General features: G+C 43.8%; 1 protein-coding gene across 1 annotated transcript in view; it reads right to left on the reverse strand.

Moving 5' to 3' along the window:
- Positions 1-20146, reverse strand: part of USP43 (ubiquitin specific peptidase 43) — a 929425-nt gene that overhangs the window by 61206 nt on the left and 848073 nt on the right. The window contains 1 exon segment of the mRNA XM_086930623.1: positions 17508-17611. Within this exon segment, the coding sequence (XP_086786749.1) occupies positions 17508-17611 (104 nt within the window).

The following is a 20146-nucleotide window of genomic DNA, read 5'->3' on the forward strand; positions in this document are numbered from 1 at the left end:
GGGTGGTGGTAATTTTAGCAGGGGGTGATATCAGGAGGAACTCAGTTTTCAACGCATTTAGTTTGAGGTGATTGTCGGCCAACCAAGATTGGGTGTTCCTAAGGGTGCAGTTCAGAAGTTTGATATCTTCCGGGGATTGTACCTTTAGGTAAAGTTGAGTGTCATCGGCATACATGTGGAAGTGTACATTGGATGCCTGGAGCATGGTAGCGAGTGGTTCCATGATGAGGTTGAACAGCGTGGGTGAGAGGGGAGATCCTTGTGGGACGCCTAAATCTACTGGCACTGGAGAGGACAGCATGTTGTTGATCTTGAACTTCTGGGATCGGTTGTGTAGGAAGGAAGTGAACCATTTGAGTACAGTCCCGGATAAGCCCATTCTGGTATTCAGGAGCTCTAATAGGTTCTCATTTTTGACCGTGTTGAATGCTGAGGAGAGGTCCAGGAGAATGAGGAGGCATGAGTCGTTGCGATCCAGGATTTGGAGGGCGTCATCAATTATGTGTGTCATGGCCGTTTCCTTGCTGTGTTTCGCTCGGAAGCCTGATTGATGAGGGTCGAGGAGTTCGGGTCACATTTGTTTGAGAATGTTAGTAAACGTGTCTGGAGGTCTATCCCAAAACAGCCATCCTTGATTTAATAGATCCCTCTTTTCCAATTGATATGAAAAACTAAAAATCTGTCCTCATATCTGTTCTAATAGCCTGCTATTGAGTCACCACCCATTGGAAGTCATACATCAAAATTCAGAATAGCAGGCCATAATGCTCAAAAGAAGTGAGTGGGAATTTAGGTACCATGTTCGAATGAATTATTTGATCTTGTATTTCAAAAAAGGGGTAAGGGTTTCCTTCCATTGAAATGATATCGCTGTAATGAAGTCTACATATGGATACATGAAATAACATATTCAGGCTAACTTGCTGATAAAGTGATGAAGATTCAATGATGGATTGGCACAAACACTAAAAAGTTTTAGGGTAAACTGCTGCTAGAGGATATTGTACAATGAGAAATTTTAACTAGAACCAACACTTTAAAGAAATAGTTCTTACCTATATTTGTTATTTTCCTTTAACAATAAATTGTATTAAATAAAATGTGACTATAAGACTCGAATGAGATTTACTGCAAGCACTTGCCTGTTTGTGGAAATGGCACAGATGCTCAGTTGAAAAACACTTGAAATGCCGCCGCCGAACGCAGGTGTAAAAGCGCGAACATAATCATATTGACAGCCAAGCAAGGCAAATTCACATCCCAACAAATCAATGCCAGGTTCGAAGTAGAGAGACCGGTGAGACATGTGTAAAGAAAATACCACCTGGCAGACACACTGCACGGCGGAAGGCAGCCTGCCTGTACATGCACACTTGAGGGGGGGGGGGATTAATGCAGCCCTGAGGGTTCTCTCCAACTTTCCGTACGGCCCCCTTGCCCCTCCAAGCCCCCCTACATGCAGAGGTGCACAGCTCCAGGCATTTCAGTGTCACTCATAGGTTATTGTCAGATGCAACATTTTATATGTGAGCAGTTTTTACTCAACACCCTCTGTAAACATTAACACCCAGATACACCTAATCCTAAAGTACTGTCTTTACCAGGATGCAGTAGTGCGCAGCGCTGGTCACAGACAATCGTTACAGCCCACCCCTAAGTGATGTTGAGAGAGAATTAATGAGGATGAACAGGTGAGCTACACAGATCTATTACACATTCAAGAGGGCTTAACTGATTGGAAAACAGATTAGGTTCTTGTTTGTCTTGTGTCTGTTTGACTTATCCTCCTGTCATGTTGTGTAACTCTCTTACACTTCGTCCAGGAAAGTAGTTGTTGGAGGAGAGAAGGGGGCTGCAGGGGTGGAGCGTGTGGAAAAGAAACAACAAGCATTGGCAATATCAATAGGTCTAGCTTTAAAGGTGTGTTGAATGGTAATGTGAAGCATTACAGGCAAATAGCATGAGAATGAATATGTATTTGTGTGGAAGCAAAGAACTGTAGAATAATATTGGTGGAGGTTATGAGGTCAGGTGACTCAAGAGCTGGACACAAGGTGAGTTATCTGCACTAGATGGTTCAAGGTCTGAAGCTGAGACGACTACCTATGGAAGCCACCTTGCCAGCCAGTGAAGGGGACACAAAGCTGGAATGTGCCGTCCAAGGAAAACGCCAGATGGAAAAAGCGTTACAGCAGAAAAAAACTCCTGAATTCACCAATACAACAACAGCAAGCAGGGAACGAAGAAGGAAACCAGAAACCAGGAATCCAGGAGGGTTGCGACGATTCGGGAGGGTCTTGTCTTCTAATTCTCTTTGAACTTTCTGGAGCCTTTGGCACTGTCAATCTCAACACTCTCCTCAACACTCTTCAACAGAGAATTGGCATGGAGGGCACTGTGCTTAAATGGTTTGCTTCCTTCCTCTCTGATAGATCTCAAATGATCAAAATAGCGAACAGTCTTTCACCTCCGTCTGCATTAGGTCAAGTTGTTCCTCAAGGCTCTATACTTGCACCCACACTGTTCAATCTCTATTTAGAACCACAGAGATCTCCTAAGTAAATCCGGGGTCCACTATCATCTCTACGCAGACAACACCCAAATCTACCTCAAGGTTGCCTCTACTCACGATCTCTCCGTCCTAAGCTCTACTCTGGACTCCATTCAAAACTGGATGTCAACACATCAACTGATTCTGAATCCCTCCAAAACTGAATTCCTCCTCCTCTTCTCCTCACTCTCTCCTCCCCCGGTTCAATCATGGATGGATCAGTTGAATCTACTTCACAATAAACCCATCATTGTTGACAGCGCAAAATCCCTGGGTGTCATACTCGACAAAAAACTCAATCTAATCTCCCACACCAACTCCATTGCAAAGTCTGCTCGATACCAACTACGCCTTCTTTGGGGAATTCGTCACCTCTTCCCGGCGCAAGACCTTAAAGCCCTGGTCCAATTGCTGGTCCTCTCCAGACTGGACTATTGCAATTCTCTTCTCACTGGCCTCCCCAAATCCCACCTGTCCCCCCCTTAAATCTATTCTCCATTCAGCAACTCGATCCATTCATGGGGCCAAAAGAAGAGACCACATCACACCCATACTATCCACCCTCCGCTGGCTTCCCATCGAGGCAAGATCTATCTACAAGACTGCCTGTATCACCCACAAAGCCTTGCACTGCTCCTCTCCTTGCTACCTTGCGAACAAACTGAAACTCTCTGGAGGCTCTAGACCATCTCGTCATGCGGAAAATTTCCTGCTTGAACCTCCCACTTTCAAGAAGGAAAGATTGATGGCCCAATCCTTTTCAGGCAACGCAGTGAGAATCTGGAACTCACTTCCGCCTCAGCTCCGGACCACCACCTCCCCCCAGGCCTTCAAAACTGACCTCAAAGTTTTCCTCCTTCAAAAACACTTCCAAATGTTATTCACACCCTCTCTATTATCTGAAGGAAGACCCTCCATTATAGAGAATCCTTTTCTCCATGACTATGGAAGTGCCTTCCTAGTGTATTCTACCAGTTACTGTAGTAATATTCTTCTACCTGTGTTTGGTACTCGTTTGTAACATGCACACGTCACTTTTCTCTTGTAACACACTGTTTGCTACCTATTACACTTTGTTTGCTTTAGATACATGCACAAGTGCCACCATTGCCTACGTAACTTTTGTTCTTGTGCTTGAGTGTCTGCCATGTATTGCAGTATTATACCTCTATTTGTTCTTTGTACGCTTTTGTAACCTGCACGCGTCACTTTTTCCTCCTGTAATGCACCGTTTTCTACCTCTTGCATTTTGTTTGCTCACAATTGTCATTTTTGCCTCATGTAACTTAACGTTTGCTTTTGTAATTTGTTCATTTGTAATGTTTCTCCTCATGGATCAGTTCTGTTCCTACTGTGAAGCGCTCCGACACCATCGGGTAAAGTCTGCGCTATATATAAAAACGCATAAAATAAAATAAAATAAAAATAACTGTGTGGCCCTCATAGCCAGACATAGGTAAATGACAGCCCTCCTCCCATCTGTGCTGCTGCCATTGAAAGACGAACACCATAAATCATGTAGTTATCTAAGACACTTTTACAGCATTACAGTGTCATGTGTGTGCCCCTGAAAGATCGACCTCCGCTAGTTGGATAAATAACAAAATGATCACAGCTATGTAGAGGGCAAGGCCTGTTCGGTAGAAGCGGCACAACTTTTGCCCAATCAAAACATGTACTCCTGGTTCTGAACATGTGGGTGGAGCTGATGCCCCTGTCTAATGAATCACACAATTGTCATGCAACAGCTGCACTGTCAAGCCGGACCATAAAAAGAGCAGAGAAATTCCCAAACAGAGTGCAAGAGGCATTTCAAGATGATTTTCCTAATAAAAATGTGTACGCTCTCTTAGGACCACATATGACGTCACACAGTTACTACCTTGTACTTTGCATTTCTGGGCTATGTCCAGGGTCTTTGCCACACATGAATGCAGTGAATATAGCAAGCGATCTATCAGGTTTTTAAACAGTAATGCTGGATTGTGTATGGTGCCGTCCAAATCATGTATATTTTACAGACATACAAAAATGACCCTCAGCCTGACACATGCTTGCTGCCACTGGATAAATCTGCCCACATCCTTTGAATCTTTCAGAAACCTCGAAGTGTTGTTAATTTTGTATCGCCCCAAAGACCTTTACATCTCTACTGGGTTACATTGATAACAGAACACACAAGCCTATTGAGTATGAAATATGATGGGGAATGGGTTGTAGTCAAAAGGGGTAAAAAAATAGACAATGTCTCAGAAGTTTAAAAATTCTGTTTGTTCAACTGGAATCATTAGACCTTCAACGAATAGCACCGTATGCACCCTTAAGCAGTATATAAGAACTGTAGCAGCAGGGAAGACGCACAGAAGTAGATTTTGGCACGTGTCAATTTGAGTATTGCAACCAAGGGTGTAGCTTTGGGGGGTGTTTGGAGTGTTGATAAGTGTTTTCAGTCTGGTATGGTGATTTCACCAGAAATTTTCACTTACATACAGACAAAAAGGCAAACACACTCTCTCCTTCGCTCCGTTTTTAAAGTCTTAAAAAACATGAGTTAGTTTACGAAATATTGTGTTTTCCCTCACTTAGTACCCCTCCCAATCTCCCCTCCATTTCCACTGCCCCTTAAGCCCCTGTCATGTTTCCTGCTTGTCATCCTAAAACAAGGATGTATTCTTGCACCCATACTTTTCAACCTGCATCTAGCAGACCTCCTAAATTTCTAGCTGGATGCCGAGCCTTCCCCCCGCGAATCGAACTAACAAAGATCCAAACCTTGCAGTATGCTGACGACACCATCTTACTCGATCAGACCCAGGTGGGCCTCCAAAGAATATTCAACTCCCTCATGCAGTACTGTAACACCAAAATAATGGAAATTAACATTGCCAAAACGAAAGTTATGACAGTTTCATCCTTGAAAACAAGAAAAAGCACTTGGTTTATCGAGGGCAAGGCACTGGAATTAGTCTCTACATACATATATTTGGGTGTTTGGATAGACCATAAGGGGAGATCGACCGCGCACATTACCGCAATGCAGAGCGTTGCCCGAAGTTTGGAGGGAGCATTCATTAGAACAAAGAGCGCCCTCCACTCTCCTGATCTCGCCCCACTAATAAGACTGATAGGCGCAAAACATCTGCCGACAATAGCTTTCGGTGCTATAACCTACAAAGACAAAATGTCCTGCTGGCTACATAGAGCTCAGTCAGCATGCTTTCGCAGAATGTTTTTACTACCAAACTAGACCCCTCATGCACAAATCCGAATGGAATTTTCTTTGTCTTCCCAACACTGGGCCATGAGTGCCAGGTTTATTGCTTATAGTCTCAAGGCAAAACTAGCTCGCCCCCATACTTTAAAGAGCACTATATGGTCATTATTCAGCAATCCGGATACATCTTGGAACAAATATCTGTCATATTGCTTCGACTCGCTAAAAGCCCAAGACATATGGTCAGCCTCGCTACCAATAGAGATGACATCAAAACTCTTGACTAAACAAGCAAAAACTCTCTCTTACGAAAATGATGCCCAATCAGTATCAAAGGTCTTCTACCGCAGTTGGGCCTCTAAACTCTACGCTCCCAAAACACTACTGCTCTACCTTTCATCATCAATGAAACCACACATCAAGCACCAATTAATGCGGCTCCGGTTTGGTCTAATTCCGCTAACGGCGTACAAATATGGACAAGGATACAAGAAAGGAATTTCTACAAAATGCCGTTTTTGCAATCTAGAGGAAGAAAATTTAATCCACATCCTGTGCATATGTAGACCTTTGATTGAGTCTTCTGGTTTCGTCCGATTTGGCTTTCTTTCAACATTAGGACATGTCATGAAGCACTAGAACTGTGTTTAAGGGGCGACTCACCTCAGATGGTCACTCGCTTTGTAAGATTTATGTTAGGAATCAAACATTTATTATCCAAAGAATGAACTTTAATCCCCAAAATTATCACCTTTTTCTTTTTTATGCTACAGTTCTCTCTTTTCTTTTAATCCCAATTGTCTGTACAAATTGCAATGATTTTAATTAATTATGCAAATAAAAAATACTTACTTACTTACTCCTGCTTGTCATCAGGGCTGGCTTTAGGGCAGCCACACTGGACGCTGACCTGGGGAGGGGGTGATGACCACAACTTAGGATTTAAAACACCTTCAATAGAGTTGCTTGTCTGTCCAGTTTTCAGTCAAAATTAAAACTGTCAAGATAATTCTTGTGATTAATGTTTCTGCTAGTGAAAGAGGTCAGAGTTTTGTCCATGGGTAGTTTTGACTTCCCATCAAGTAGCGCAGAGGGTTAGTATGCCTGCTGCAATGAATGCATACCATGAAGATCCCAGATCTGCATTTTATGTATATAGCTGAGTGGATTACTGCTTTTGCCACAGAAATCCTTTTGTTACCGCAGTTCATAAGATACAACCCTAATATAGAAAGAACAGTGACAGTTACGAACTGCCATCAAAGAGCTGCATTCAAACTACATAAAATAGGTTAGGTCGCTATGTCCCCACCCCCATCTTTCATTATCTATCCCGATATTGCTAAAAGGGTTTGTTTGGGTAGATATCCATTCTTATTAGTAAAATCAACCTTTACCAGTGCTTTAAAATACATTACATTTATGTGAGAGAGGGGCTATGGAGAGATAAGGGGCACTTTTGCCTGGTGGTCGTGAGGGAATCTGAGGAGGTGGTCATGGGGAGGGGTTTCAAAATGATTGTCGCAACGGGCACCTACAGCTCCAAGCCTGGCCCTGCTTGTTATGTAAAGTATTTTACCAATATATACATGCATGATTATTGGAAAACCTGAAGCTCACCACCCCATCCCCCTAATCGTACTGACCAAGCTACGCACCTGATTGCAACACTGACAAGATTATGTTTTCGAATAATAGTATAAGGGGTATTCAAAGTTTTTATTATGCTGTGTAAAATTTGGATAACTGGTATAATTGCAGAGTTTTCCATTTTCCTACGCCTAAGACATCTTTGTCTACTACTGGCATGTCAGTACACATTTTAACACTCAAGATTCAGAAGGCCCATTCAAGTCTAGAGGATGTCCCAAGAAATGGGATAGAAAATGGGGTAAATGGAATGTGTATCGGGGTAAAATGTGTATATCGCCTACTACTGAGATGGAAATGACAGAGAATTGATGGAACAGATAGGATATAAATGGCTGAATAACAGTGAACGTTTGTTGCATATGTATTGTGGGAAACATTTGTGTGGAAATGTACTAAGTGCTAAAATACTTGTGACTGATATGCTTTTCGAAATAATAAAAACCTCTTTGAGATTAAAACATTTTTTTTTTTAAAGATTCAGAAGGCCTTCCATTTCCTCTGCCTTTACCTCTGTTCCCTTGTTCTAGCTTAATAGTGAACAACAACACCTCGATTCAATAGGGTTTAAAACTGAGCATCTGATGAGCAAGCCACATCATAAATTCATCCATCGAAAGAGGGGTGAAAAAAATCTGGAACTATATGTTCAGTTCTTGGGCGATTCCCATGGGAAGGAGGTTTAGCCATCCCATGTGGTGGCCTTGCGGGACTAGCAGAAGTTCACTGATGCACACAGTGTTTGTGTTTTGATAGACTTTTTGGTTATTTTAGGTTTTAATATAGGTGAGCCCTCCCTCTAAGGTGCAGTTGAATTACTGTAGAGCACAAAGCTTCTGTCGTAGTAGAGGTACCTTCAATAAACTGTGTAATTCACCGAAGAGTAGAATTTGTGATGACAATTGACGGTACCAGGATGTGATGACAGGCACAGGGAGATACCTGGATCTAGTCCTTCACCCAACTCCTCGCCTTTTCCATCATCTTTGCACACAACTGGTTTGCTTTGTGGTTAATTGGGCCCCATCTATACATAGATTCAAGTACTGAAGCTAGTATTAGAATCAAGGTGTTCATCTTTTATGATCAAATGTCTAGCCACAATCCACATATCTATGCTATGTATTCACTTTGACACAGTTTGGTGGCTTCACACCGATCTATACACAATTCGAAAAACACATTTTCTACTTTACCCTGTTCATGATGGAAGACCAAGAGCATAAGGAGGGAAGGCCCACAAAATCCTAGCTTTAGTTGATGTAAACTGAGTACATGATATCCAAAACCCATGATGTACAAGCCATCATAGGTGATGACTGAACATGGTAAAAGAGGCAGACCAAAAGAACTATATAAGCAATTGCAAAATATATAGGAATACACAGTAGAAAGCTGTTGAGGCAACTTGAAAGCGCCACAATAAATCTGCCATAGAAAATCAAACTTCCTATTAGCGCAAGGGTTGCCATCAATATGTTAACCGCAAAAAACACAGTTGATGGACAGAATGCAGAACAATGTCTTACATTCACCCCAGTACAAAGATCTGGGCCTAAATCCATCGTTTTTTTGCACTCCACACCACCCTAGGTCAGACACTGGCTATATGCAAATCAGCCTTGACCCTGTGCCTCATGGGAACAGTCCAGCCCGAACTACCAAGCCAAGACCTCGAACAGGGGGTAATGACCAATGATCATGAAGTGTGGTGTTTTTCGTATTTGCAAGGCTGCCCTCACCAGCTGATCTTTGAGATTTTTGCTTTTTTTGAAAGCAAAGAGGGGAGTTTCCCAGTTGAGTAGGCCTGAATTCAATATGTGCCAGTTCCGTTTTAAACTTTGTTTGACACGGTTGGAGATGGTCGAAAAGGTAGTGACACATACCATCTTGTCAGAGGTTTGTTTAGGACTGGGCTCCAGAAGAGTTTCACGGGGGCAATACCAGGCTCTTTTCATTGAGTTTTTAATTATGCTCCCCTGGTTGAACATTTTACCAATAAAGGACATACAGAAAATGAAATCCGCTGGACTGTGATCACCCAAGTCATCATCCCACCCAGGGGCGGTGACCTGACCCGTATGCTCAACAGAGAGGAGCTTAAATGGATATTAAAAACGGACAGTCTGAACTCCGGATTGAGCCTGCAGGAGGAATGGACTGCTCTAATTTGAAATCTGCTTCGCACTCTTGAAACCACATTTTGCTCTGGCGCCTGTGTCTATCATGGTGTTCTTCTGTGACCTCCTTGGTCAAATGTAATTAATATGGTTTTTAAATATGTGTCATCTGCACTAAAGACTATGCACCTCCGTTTTAATAACACCTCATCCAAGATGGCCGTCGGGGCATGCACCCTTCGTCTATGTCTATGCCCTTGAAGGCGTCACTATCACAGGCCAATCAGCTCCCTTTCACCCACTCTTCACTCCCCCCGTCCATTGCCCGAGCACGCCAGGGAACACATTGGAAGACCGACTAAGCCGGTAAGTTATTAGGAACCTGCAGCTCCTCTACTTCGAAAGAGCGCTATATGCAAGTTTCGGATGTCCCATATTTCCCGACAGGCACTACCCTGGCGCCGCCTGATTACGCTACTGTAACGCGGCAACTCGCGGCTGATTCCGGTAAGGAGCTGTGCATGGCCGCGGCCACCCGGTCTCCGCCTTTTGATTATTCTTGTCCTTAAATTCATTTATTTCCTTCCCTCCTTAAGACTGCTGTTTTGGATACAGGATAATTCTCCCTGCCAATCTAGTACCAGTGCATTGTCCTGGTAAGCTTATCTGTCCAGCCTACAACGGCGCTCGGCGAACCGTGCGAACACCCCCTTTTTTTAAATTCTCCACAGCTTCCTCAATATAGGCACGAATTGCGTATGTTCACTCCCTATAGTCACGTAATCCTTCCTCGCATTACCACGCCCATGACTGCTGGAGCATGATCGTTAACGCTTCCTCGAATTAGGCACGAATTGCGAATGCTCATTTCTTATTACCACGCATTACCAAATCTATGAACGGCGGAGCATGTTCGTCCTCGGTGGCCTGTACCTCGGTGGTATTAAGCATACGCTCCTAGCCTGATTCCCACCTTGGCACTGCCCCTGCCTTCCGCCCATCTGTAAGCACGCTCGAACTCACTCGCCTTGTGGTAACACCACCCCAAATCGCGAGGCATTTCACCCTTAAAGCGGTCGGATGCACGTTTAACTCCCAGTCACTTGATTAAACATAATGAATATCTTGTTTCTAAAACGTACATATTTTCTCTATTTCCTTTTCCTTTTTCAGGCATTTTGAGGTTAAATAACGTTAAGGCAATTATTGAATGTCCTGATGATGGTCCCCATGACCTAATAGGGGGACCAAAACGCCGTCGACCTGTCTAGCACCCTATACAAAACTTGATTTCTATGTATTGTAATGGTGCTTTTTTGACACTTCTGTATAATTTGAATTTAAACAGAAACACGTTTGTTTGCCTTAAAAAACCCTTCTATGTTTCTAATCTACCTTCTGTACTCACCCCGTTAGTGTTGGGCACAGGCTTGTGCACCACACGGGTGTATTGTGGAAGGTATTCTCGCTGTATGGATCAACTGTTTATTGAGTAAACTTGAATGACCTCTGTCCGGCTGGACATGTCGCTCCAAATATAGATTTGATTTTGTCTATATTTATTGCTTCATATATTTTTGAATGCATGGGACCACTGTTGTTCTAAAAAGCGTGCATCAAGGTACTTGTCTTTCTGTCTTTGCATTAAAAAGCCTTGAATTGTGTTCATACAGGTTTCCTGAGGCAAGCATGTATTCCTGAATCACACTGCATGACCCAGTGTTTAGTAATTATATAGCTCTTCAAACACTGGCAGCACAGCACCCAGGATAATCTGCTGCATAGCGAAACACTTATAAGGTCCCAAAGGCGGGACCTATTGGCTCTGCCAATGCTTGTTTTGGGTGCGAGTGTGTTCACGTAGATGGCCATGCTTCAAACCGGGAAGCACTCCAGCAATTTCCGTTCTCCCTGAAACTCCAAAGCTAGCAGCCATACGCCCCTGCACTCAACTACTTACCACTACATCACGCTCAAACTATAAATGGAGAGGAGTTTCACCGAGCTTTGCATCATTGACTTAGGCTTTCAATGTTGAATATATGACCAAGTAAGTCCATGTTAGACTCACAGACGATGCCATCACCCTGGTAAATGACCCAACTGAGGGTTACCTTTCAAGCTGCACCTTTCGTGCATGAATATTTCTCCCAAACGCTCCAGTTGAGCAAGATTATTTATTAAATAATGCAGCATACAGAAAATGCGTCACACAAACACCTACAATAATCAGTAATACAAAAACCCACATTGCAGGGCACCAACGACCTTAGAATGTTCAACCTATCAAAACACCATCCAGCTCAAAAACAATCACGGGGAGGTGTGATCACACAGTCACATAGGACTCCACACAACCTCGTTGGAAAGCAATCACACAACTTGCACAAGATCACGACGTCTGCAGCATGGCTGAAAAGTGCACAGTCTAAAATGAAAATGGAAGAGTATGCTTCGAAATTAAAAACAAAATTAAACTATTTGCCCTAGGAAGGAGTGTTTGACTTCTATGGTAGATCAACACAATATTTGACGACACTGGCAAATCTCAGGAAGGAACGTTTATTGCAGAGGCCAGAGCCAACAGTCACCAATGTATAGTACTTTTATCAAAAAGATTAATGTAATGTAATGTAATGTATAAATTATTTCTAAAGCGCAACTAACACCTGGCGGTTTCTTGGCGCTCCCTGGCGGTTTCTTGGCGCTAAAGGGGAAGGCAACAAGTGTCTTTTCTGCCAAGCAGTAAATGAAGAGAAAAAGCACCCTATTGTGCTCTACCCAGCACATAAACACCCTTCAAGAGTGGAAGATATTTTTCCATCTGAAGATGGAAGGCATAATACACTCACAACAGAGCTTTTTAGGTCTGGCTTGATATGACAGCTGTTGCCAGATATTATGTGATCGACAGAAAAGGGGCTGTCAAAAGTAATACTGAGAGATACTTAGGCCCCACCCACATGTGTATTAGCTTGAGTACAGCCTTTAATTGGGCAGACATTGTGTGATTCTACTCAAAAAGAGTGCATCCATTGCCCTTTTTGCTTGGTGGGGAAGATTTTGCTCAGTACATCAGGACACATTTGTATGCATAATGGTTACGTGCTTATGCACAATTTGGTAGGCCTTTTTTGGTTATGATTGGTTATTCGCGAATGAGAACAACAAAATTATAAATATAAAAAATCCATGTATTAGTAAGTGATTTGATATAGATCACAGAGACGTGGCAATAACAAATAGAATTGACATGTGGGTAGCCATTAATTAAATTACAGGGTTGTTTTCCACCGAGGAATTCTGAGAAGCGTTTTAAGTAACGAGTGCGATTCTAGAGTTGTCTCGGTCCTTCAGAACCCTGAGGTGAGACACATTCCCATAACTGATGGCTATCCAGCTATAATGTTATATTGTATATACTTCTAATGGGCGTTCACAATTGTGAACAGGATTTTCCAAATGCTATAACCCGGTATAAGTACAAATAATGTTTAAAAATGATATTTTATTTTTAACATTAAGACTGCATTCCTGTAATAACATGCTGCAGATTCCTAAAGTCAAAAGTTCGTGCCCTTTTGATTTGTACCTTTTCAGACTGAAATGTACTGTGGGGTGTAATGTGTTTCCTCTTGTTTGAGTTCTTGCCCGAGGCTACGCTGGGTACAGTACGACCTCGTCTCCTACTTTTAAACGCTTGTAGGTGTTCTTCTTTGAATTGCCCATGTAGAGGCAGACAGGGACAAGGTCTGTCACGTCTTTGGCAGTTTTTCCCTTAATGTGGCGTGAGGAAGCAGGTAACGACGGTTGTTTATGCCTTGGTGGCTTCCATCTTACAAACTGCTGTGTGGCGAGAGGCTCTGTGACGCGTTTAAAGTGCTTGTTGAATTTCTCCTAAAGGAACGCAGCTTCACACGACTTTCTTTTAAGGCAGTGGAACTTTGTTTCGTATTGGCAAACTGAGGGCTGTTCAGACGTATAAGGACGGCCACCCAGGGCTTTAAGTGGGATGAAAAAACTGGGGGGGTCTCTCAAGGGGGCGTGGTCAATGTAATTAAGGGCGTGGCTTAAAACACGTAAGCTAAAAGTTGGTGCTTAGCATAGTGTGCCGCCCGACTAGTATTTTGTGGTTTCTGTCATTGCATCCCGATATATGATACAATAAGTAACATTATACTTACAACAAGTCCGGACTATTGGCTTTGTCAATGGTTGTTAGTTGCATAAGATAAATAAGCAGCAACTGTGGCTTGTATATAATATTGTAAAAGCTTCCACATAAAGCCCTGACACCACAACAATGTTGCTGCTCCTTAGTTCCGAAAAGAGAAGAGAAATCCAGAGAGAAAATGACTCTTTAACCCCTTCGCCACGTGGCTAATTCCCCCGTGACATGGGGGATAGGAGGCAGCGCACTGTGCCGCGGGGTTCGTGACAAGCTCAGCTCGTCACGCAGCATGGTGGCGCTTTGCTCATCACGAGCTCAGCTTGTCATGACCACGCCCGTATGATGGAACGCCCAGCACAGCTGGGGAATTATACCCGCGGGGGCGTTCTGCCACTGTGCCTCATGATGTACTGAGCTAGTCATGAGCACCTAACTTGTTAAAGGATTTCCCTTCCCCTATAATGGTCGAAAAAAAACAGACCTCCTGTGCCCTGGCAAATACAGAGCCCGATAGAGACCCGTTTGGAGGCCTCCTTAAAAAAACCTGCTATGCTCAGACCCGCGACCCGGCCCACTTAAAGCCCTGCTGCCCCCAGTCCAGTGAGAGGCCCACCAGAACCGTAGCACGTTACAGTGGTGGTGCATGAGATTTGTTAACCACCCTTGTGACGGAGTGGACTATCACTTTCAGCAAACCCTGTTCACGATAGTAAAGGGGTAACAGAAGCATATATAACATTCATGAGACAACTTTGAGCATCTGCATGGTGCAATGGACAGTGATGCAGAGCAGAGCAGGGGCAGCTGATCGGGAGTGAGGCAGGGAGAGTATGGTCTTGTGGCAAGCTTGGACCGAAACATTGGCGGTGAGAATGAAGCAGTTTGGGAATGGTGACAGGGAGAGGATCAGGGCAGTCTGCAGTGGCTGGCGGTTTGATGCAGGCTGGTGTCTCTGGGTAGGGCTGTGTCAGAGGAGCATTTGGAAAAGGGGAAGTGTGCTTAATGTAGACTTGGCTTCAGAGTCAGAGGGACAAGTTTATAGGAGGCCCAACAATGGGGCTTACTAGTGCTTAATTTGTTTAAAAACAACAACAAAAAACTGTGGCTGAAGCGCACGACCACTACTGATAGCTGCCAGCCCGCTGTCTCAGCATAAACACCATGGGAGTGCAGAAAACAGTTCTTCTGTTATGCCCATTCTGCTTTGTAGAATTAAAATGATGGCTGAAATACACTGACTGGTGAATGATAAGTGTATTGACAGTGCTTTTGTTTCCATGATCTTAATGGAAGTAAATGATGGACTGCTGATCTGACAATACACAACTTCTCACACTAGATCACAAACATCCCAATGCTATTAGCAATTTTAAGATGTGTCTGACTGACATATTTCAATGGATGCATGATAGTCTCAGATGTAATGAGTGCAATAACAAAATTTAGCTTATTGACCCCACCACCCCAAATCTGGAATAATTGCCTTTAGCCACAGGATATTACCCCATATATATCTGGCAATGAAAGCGTGCAATCTTGGAGTGAAGTTTTTTAATTCTGTGTCTTTTGTGCCTCAGGTGGCAGTGGGAGTAGGTACATGCTTTGGCCTGTTAAAAATGTTTTTTTTAAAAATCCTTTACTTTTCTCCCTTAAACAGCTCAAAATTGTGATTCAGATCACGTCTAGGTTAGACTACGCCTACTCACTCTGAGGTTACCTGCCTATGTCATGAGAAGACTACAACTAGTGCAGAATGCTACCATCCAACTTCCTGCATCTCCCTAGGAGAGCTTATATGCAGGCAGCCCTAAAACATTTACATTGGTTACCTGTAAAAGATTACGTAGTGTTCAAAGGCTAGGGGCTCATTATGATGGCAGAAGAGAAACCTTTACAACACAACTTTTACATTGCACTACCATTACAACGCAGTCGTTACATCGCAACATCCTATACATCGCATGCCATTACAATGCAACCATTACATCGGATGTCACTACAACGCATACCACTACAACGAATAGCATTACAACGCATACCATTACAACGCATACCATTACACGGCATACCATTACAACGCATACCATTACAACGCATATCATTACAACGCATATCATTACAACGCATACCAATACAACGCATACCAATACAACGCATACCAATACAACGCATAGTACCCTTACACTATCCAACACTTACCCTACTGTTGCACCCCCTGGAGTTAAAATAGTAATGTTTACCCCTATACTATATAATACTTACCATAAATGCAATGTAATGGTATGCGTTGTAATGGTATGGTAGTGGTAAAAGTAGTATGCGATGTAATGGAATGCATTGTATATGTAGTTTCTTAAAATGCGATGTAATGGAATACGTTGTAAAGGACGTTGCGATATGAAAAATGCGTTGTTACAACGCATACTGTTACAACGCATGCCTTTACATCATACAACCATGGCAGAAGGACTGCCACTGCCGGGCAGGAAGTGGGGGTCGTTCCGCCATCACACAGGAAATGCCCACTGCCAAATTAGGATGGTGGTGGGAATCCTAATGTGTCTGCGGTGGATGGAAAGTCCGTCCGCCATGGTTCGGCAAGGTGGTCCTTTCCAGCCCGCCTTGTGGAACCAGGACACAGTGCAGCATTGCGGCGGTGCCTTGCAGGCACTGCTGTATGGATTACGAAATACCTTTCCGCCTGTCTTTTTGTGGCGGTTATTCCGCCGCAAAAGGACAGGCCGAGGCTGGATTCAGGGGCCCGTTGCAGGCCCCCTCGGTGGGGGTGCACTGCGGTTTCCAGGCATCAAGAGGCGGCCACCGCGTGGTGCCTGCCAAGTAGTGCAGGGAAATGCAGTGCAATCACTTTTAACATTGCGTACGGTGCTTCAGCCAGCAGCACTGTCCGCAATGTTAAAAACCCAGGATGCGTCCACCAGATGGCGGGCGCATCCTAATATGTGTGGTGGGATCACCGCATGTCTGGTGGGCTGTCCCAGCACCACAGCGATGGCCGGCGGACTGATGTCCACCAACCATCGTAAGGAGCCCTTAGGTTCTCACTCACAGAGCTTTCCATCATAAGGACCCTCAGTAGCTGCCCGACAGACTTATTCCATATCAACTTATTAGATCTCTTCGGCCCTTCAATTCTCTGTTTTGGGCATCTTTCGGCTTAGAAAGAAAAAATGGGGTGGCAGCTTGTATTCCTACCTGCCCGCCAAGTAGTGGAATGCTCTTCCACTACAACTACAGGCCTCTAAGGACATTTTGCTTTTTTTAAAACGTCTAAAAACTTGGCTTTTTCGTGTCTCCTTTTTATTGCCTCCTATGAATCTAGACTTGACTATTATCACCTGGACACTCTCTGGAATAGCTGTCACGTTTTATAAATGCGTTATTCATCATAATACTAATAATAACTGGCACAAACGAAGTACAGCAGCTGGGGTTGCTGCAGAGAAAAACGTCGTAAATACAATGTTTATGACTGGCCTATGGTAGCAAGTGTTCTTCCCCCTAAGTTGCTAATAATTAGGGTATTGATGAGTGACTTGGCTGAGGGAAGGAGGGGTCTAATATTAGTTGAAGTCTTTCTGCACCGGTGGTGCTGTAGATGAAGGATTTCAGTCACATATTCTGATCAACTACTCCCAAGTGTATGGCAGGTTGGGAAGGAGCATCCGAGAATGGAGCCAAAAGAGGATGGGAAATAGAAGGCACACAATTAGCTGCTAATTAATGCACCTAAACAGACAAATGAAAAGAAATTGTACATATTGGCAAAACTATGGATCTTACCGGTCCACAGCTGGGTGGTGCAGAGGCTTCCCGTCCTGAGGCGAGAGGTAGCTGCCAGTCACCGGGCCCCCGGCCACCCGAATTCGGAATAAAACACTGCCATTCTGCAAGAAGAAAAGACAGGATCACAATCACAAGGGAGTACATGTCATTTCGAAACCAGTGATGTATATCATGTACATTCGCATGTGGTTAGTGTATTTGAACTTCCACAAACCAAACGTCACAGTGGAATGTTCTAGAAAAAAATGCCTGAAGTCTCAACATTCCAGAACACTTTTTTTAAATTATTTCTTGACCAGATTAAATTGTCTCACAGAGCACCCTGTTTTCTGAATTTCCTGGCTGTTTGAATTTTTACAAGACTTTCAATTGTCGGCATTGCTCAGTTGTTTTGTCTGCGTAATGCTGTGACCTTTAACTAGGGTGACCAACCGCCCGTAAATTTCACGGACAGTCCGTAATTTCGGCCGTCTGTCCGTTGTCCGTGAAGGATCTTTTAACGGACGCCATTTGTCCGTAATTTTAACCGGCACCGGTCGCAACTCCCTGAAGCCGGCGCATCTTCCACCCACCTCTCTTCTTGACTCCGATGCTGAGGGCCAGTGTAACAGACTCCGAGGCAGTACAAAAGCTCACATACCCAGCAGCATTGGAGAGGCACAGCGGGGTGGCAATCCTCACACCTCCAGCCCTTGATGAGCTGTTAAAGGTGCTTGCTTGAAGGTGACAGAGAGGGGGGGGCGGCAGCTTCAGGAGCAGGGGAATCTATTCAGATGCAAACAGCCCTGAATGCGCCATGTCTCCACAATTTAGAGGGGCTTCACACATTCCATTTCTGCCCAGGGCCCCAAGTAATAACGTGGCAAAGAAAATTTCTCAGAGGTGATAATATTAAGCCATACGCTTCATTACTTCTAAGATTTCCACTAATCAGTGAGCAGCGGTAAAATAAAGTAGCAGCGTGCAAATTGGTCCGATCACATCTCAGGCAATCCCTTTTTGCTGTAGTCGGGCTGGGGCTGAGTCAGTCAATTGCCAGCAGGGCTGGAACTGAGGCAAGGGAGGGGGTGGCGGCTGAAATGGGGCGAGTGAGTCACCATACACTGCAAGGAGGAAAAGAGCAGGTGACACAGTGACAGTCCGCCTTTGGTCTGGCAGTACGTATAGATTCATTTTACAAACACTGTCCACAAAATAATTTGACATTGAGAAAAATGTGATAGTAAAACTGTTCTGCCTGGCCTGCCTTAATTTTCCAAAACCACAATTTAAGATTCCTTAGAGGGTTTAAGGCACCTGCTGCAGGCATCTCTCGCATCAGGCAAGTCGCATGATATGCCAGTAATACAGCTTAGGTGGTTAATGCACTTGCTGGAGAGGTCTGTGTTCACTCTGATCATAGGTTTGAATTATAAAATAACTTAGAGGGTCAAAAGAACCTACTGCAGAATGTTGCATGTAAGTTGTAGGTCACTTATTTGAATTATCGGTAACATTGCTCAGTGAGTTGTTGCATGTGTTCAGAGATGCATGTATAACCGGCAGATCACGCGTTACAAAAGTGTTAAAGTAGCTGTATGAGGTATGCACCCACTGCAAAACCTGTAAGGCAACTGAAACTTTTATTGTTTTAATGTTGGTTAAAGTGGTTATTTTTGACAAGTATCAATCCTTATTATAAAGTGCCAAAAACCAGTTCAGTGTGCAGTGGTACAATGAATGACTCAGTGAGTTGAACACTTGCCGATTGAACCTTCCGTACCTTATAGCTCACAAGTGAAAATCTGAGCCTTCAAACTTCCACACACTTCAGTTGACAATTGGCTGAGTTGCTATAGATGATGTTTTGAACGCTCTGTGTGTTCATGCCATATTTAGAGCGCCTAGAGCGTGGCCACATAGTCCTCCAAGCGCTGTCTTGTTTACAGTCGGAGATGCCAATCCTAGGGAAAAGGGGATCCCATGTCCCAGGCCTTTCCCTCCAGTGCCTGATCTTTCAACTGTTGCTCATTTAAAATTCCAGTCACAACCTGTGCTTTTAATAAAGTTATTAAAGCAGTGGTGAAGCTATTACTAATTAAAGGGTCGAGTTTTTCTGGTGAGGAGGAAATTTAAAGAAAGGGCGCAAAACGAAGTGGCATGTCCAAGATCACACAGTTCTTGTCACCCGGGGAGGCGAAGGCTGAACGTTGGTTCCCTGGCTCTGCCGTCATCGTTTTAGACCATTGTGTATATCAGGTATGACGATGAAGCACCGAGATTCAATGCTATTTGTTGTTATGTGTGATGTAAAAGATTAACACCAGCAATAATACCATTTATGTATGAAATTTACTGCTCCGATTTTAGACTCCCTGGTGTAAATTGTATTTTAACTGTGACAATTGTTCTTGCTGTGTCCAGCAAGTGGGGTCTGTGAGAGCAGAGACAGACAGGAGTGATATGCAAGGGCACATGGAGAGGCAAAGGCACAGATGAGAGATATGTAAGGACACGGACAAAGGAAAGGCACACAGGGGAGTGATCTGCAAGGGCACAGGGGGAGCAAAGATACAGATGAGGGATATGTAAGGGAACTGGGAGAGCAAAGACACAGAGGAGTGATATGTAAGGAGTGGACACAGGGAGAGCAAAGG

Source organism: Lissotriton vulgaris, chromosome 7, assembly GCF_964263255.1.
Source record: "Lissotriton vulgaris chromosome 7, aLisVul1.2, whole genome shotgun sequence".
Lineage (NCBI taxonomy): Eukaryota > Metazoa > Chordata > Amphibia > Caudata > Salamandridae > Lissotriton > Lissotriton vulgaris.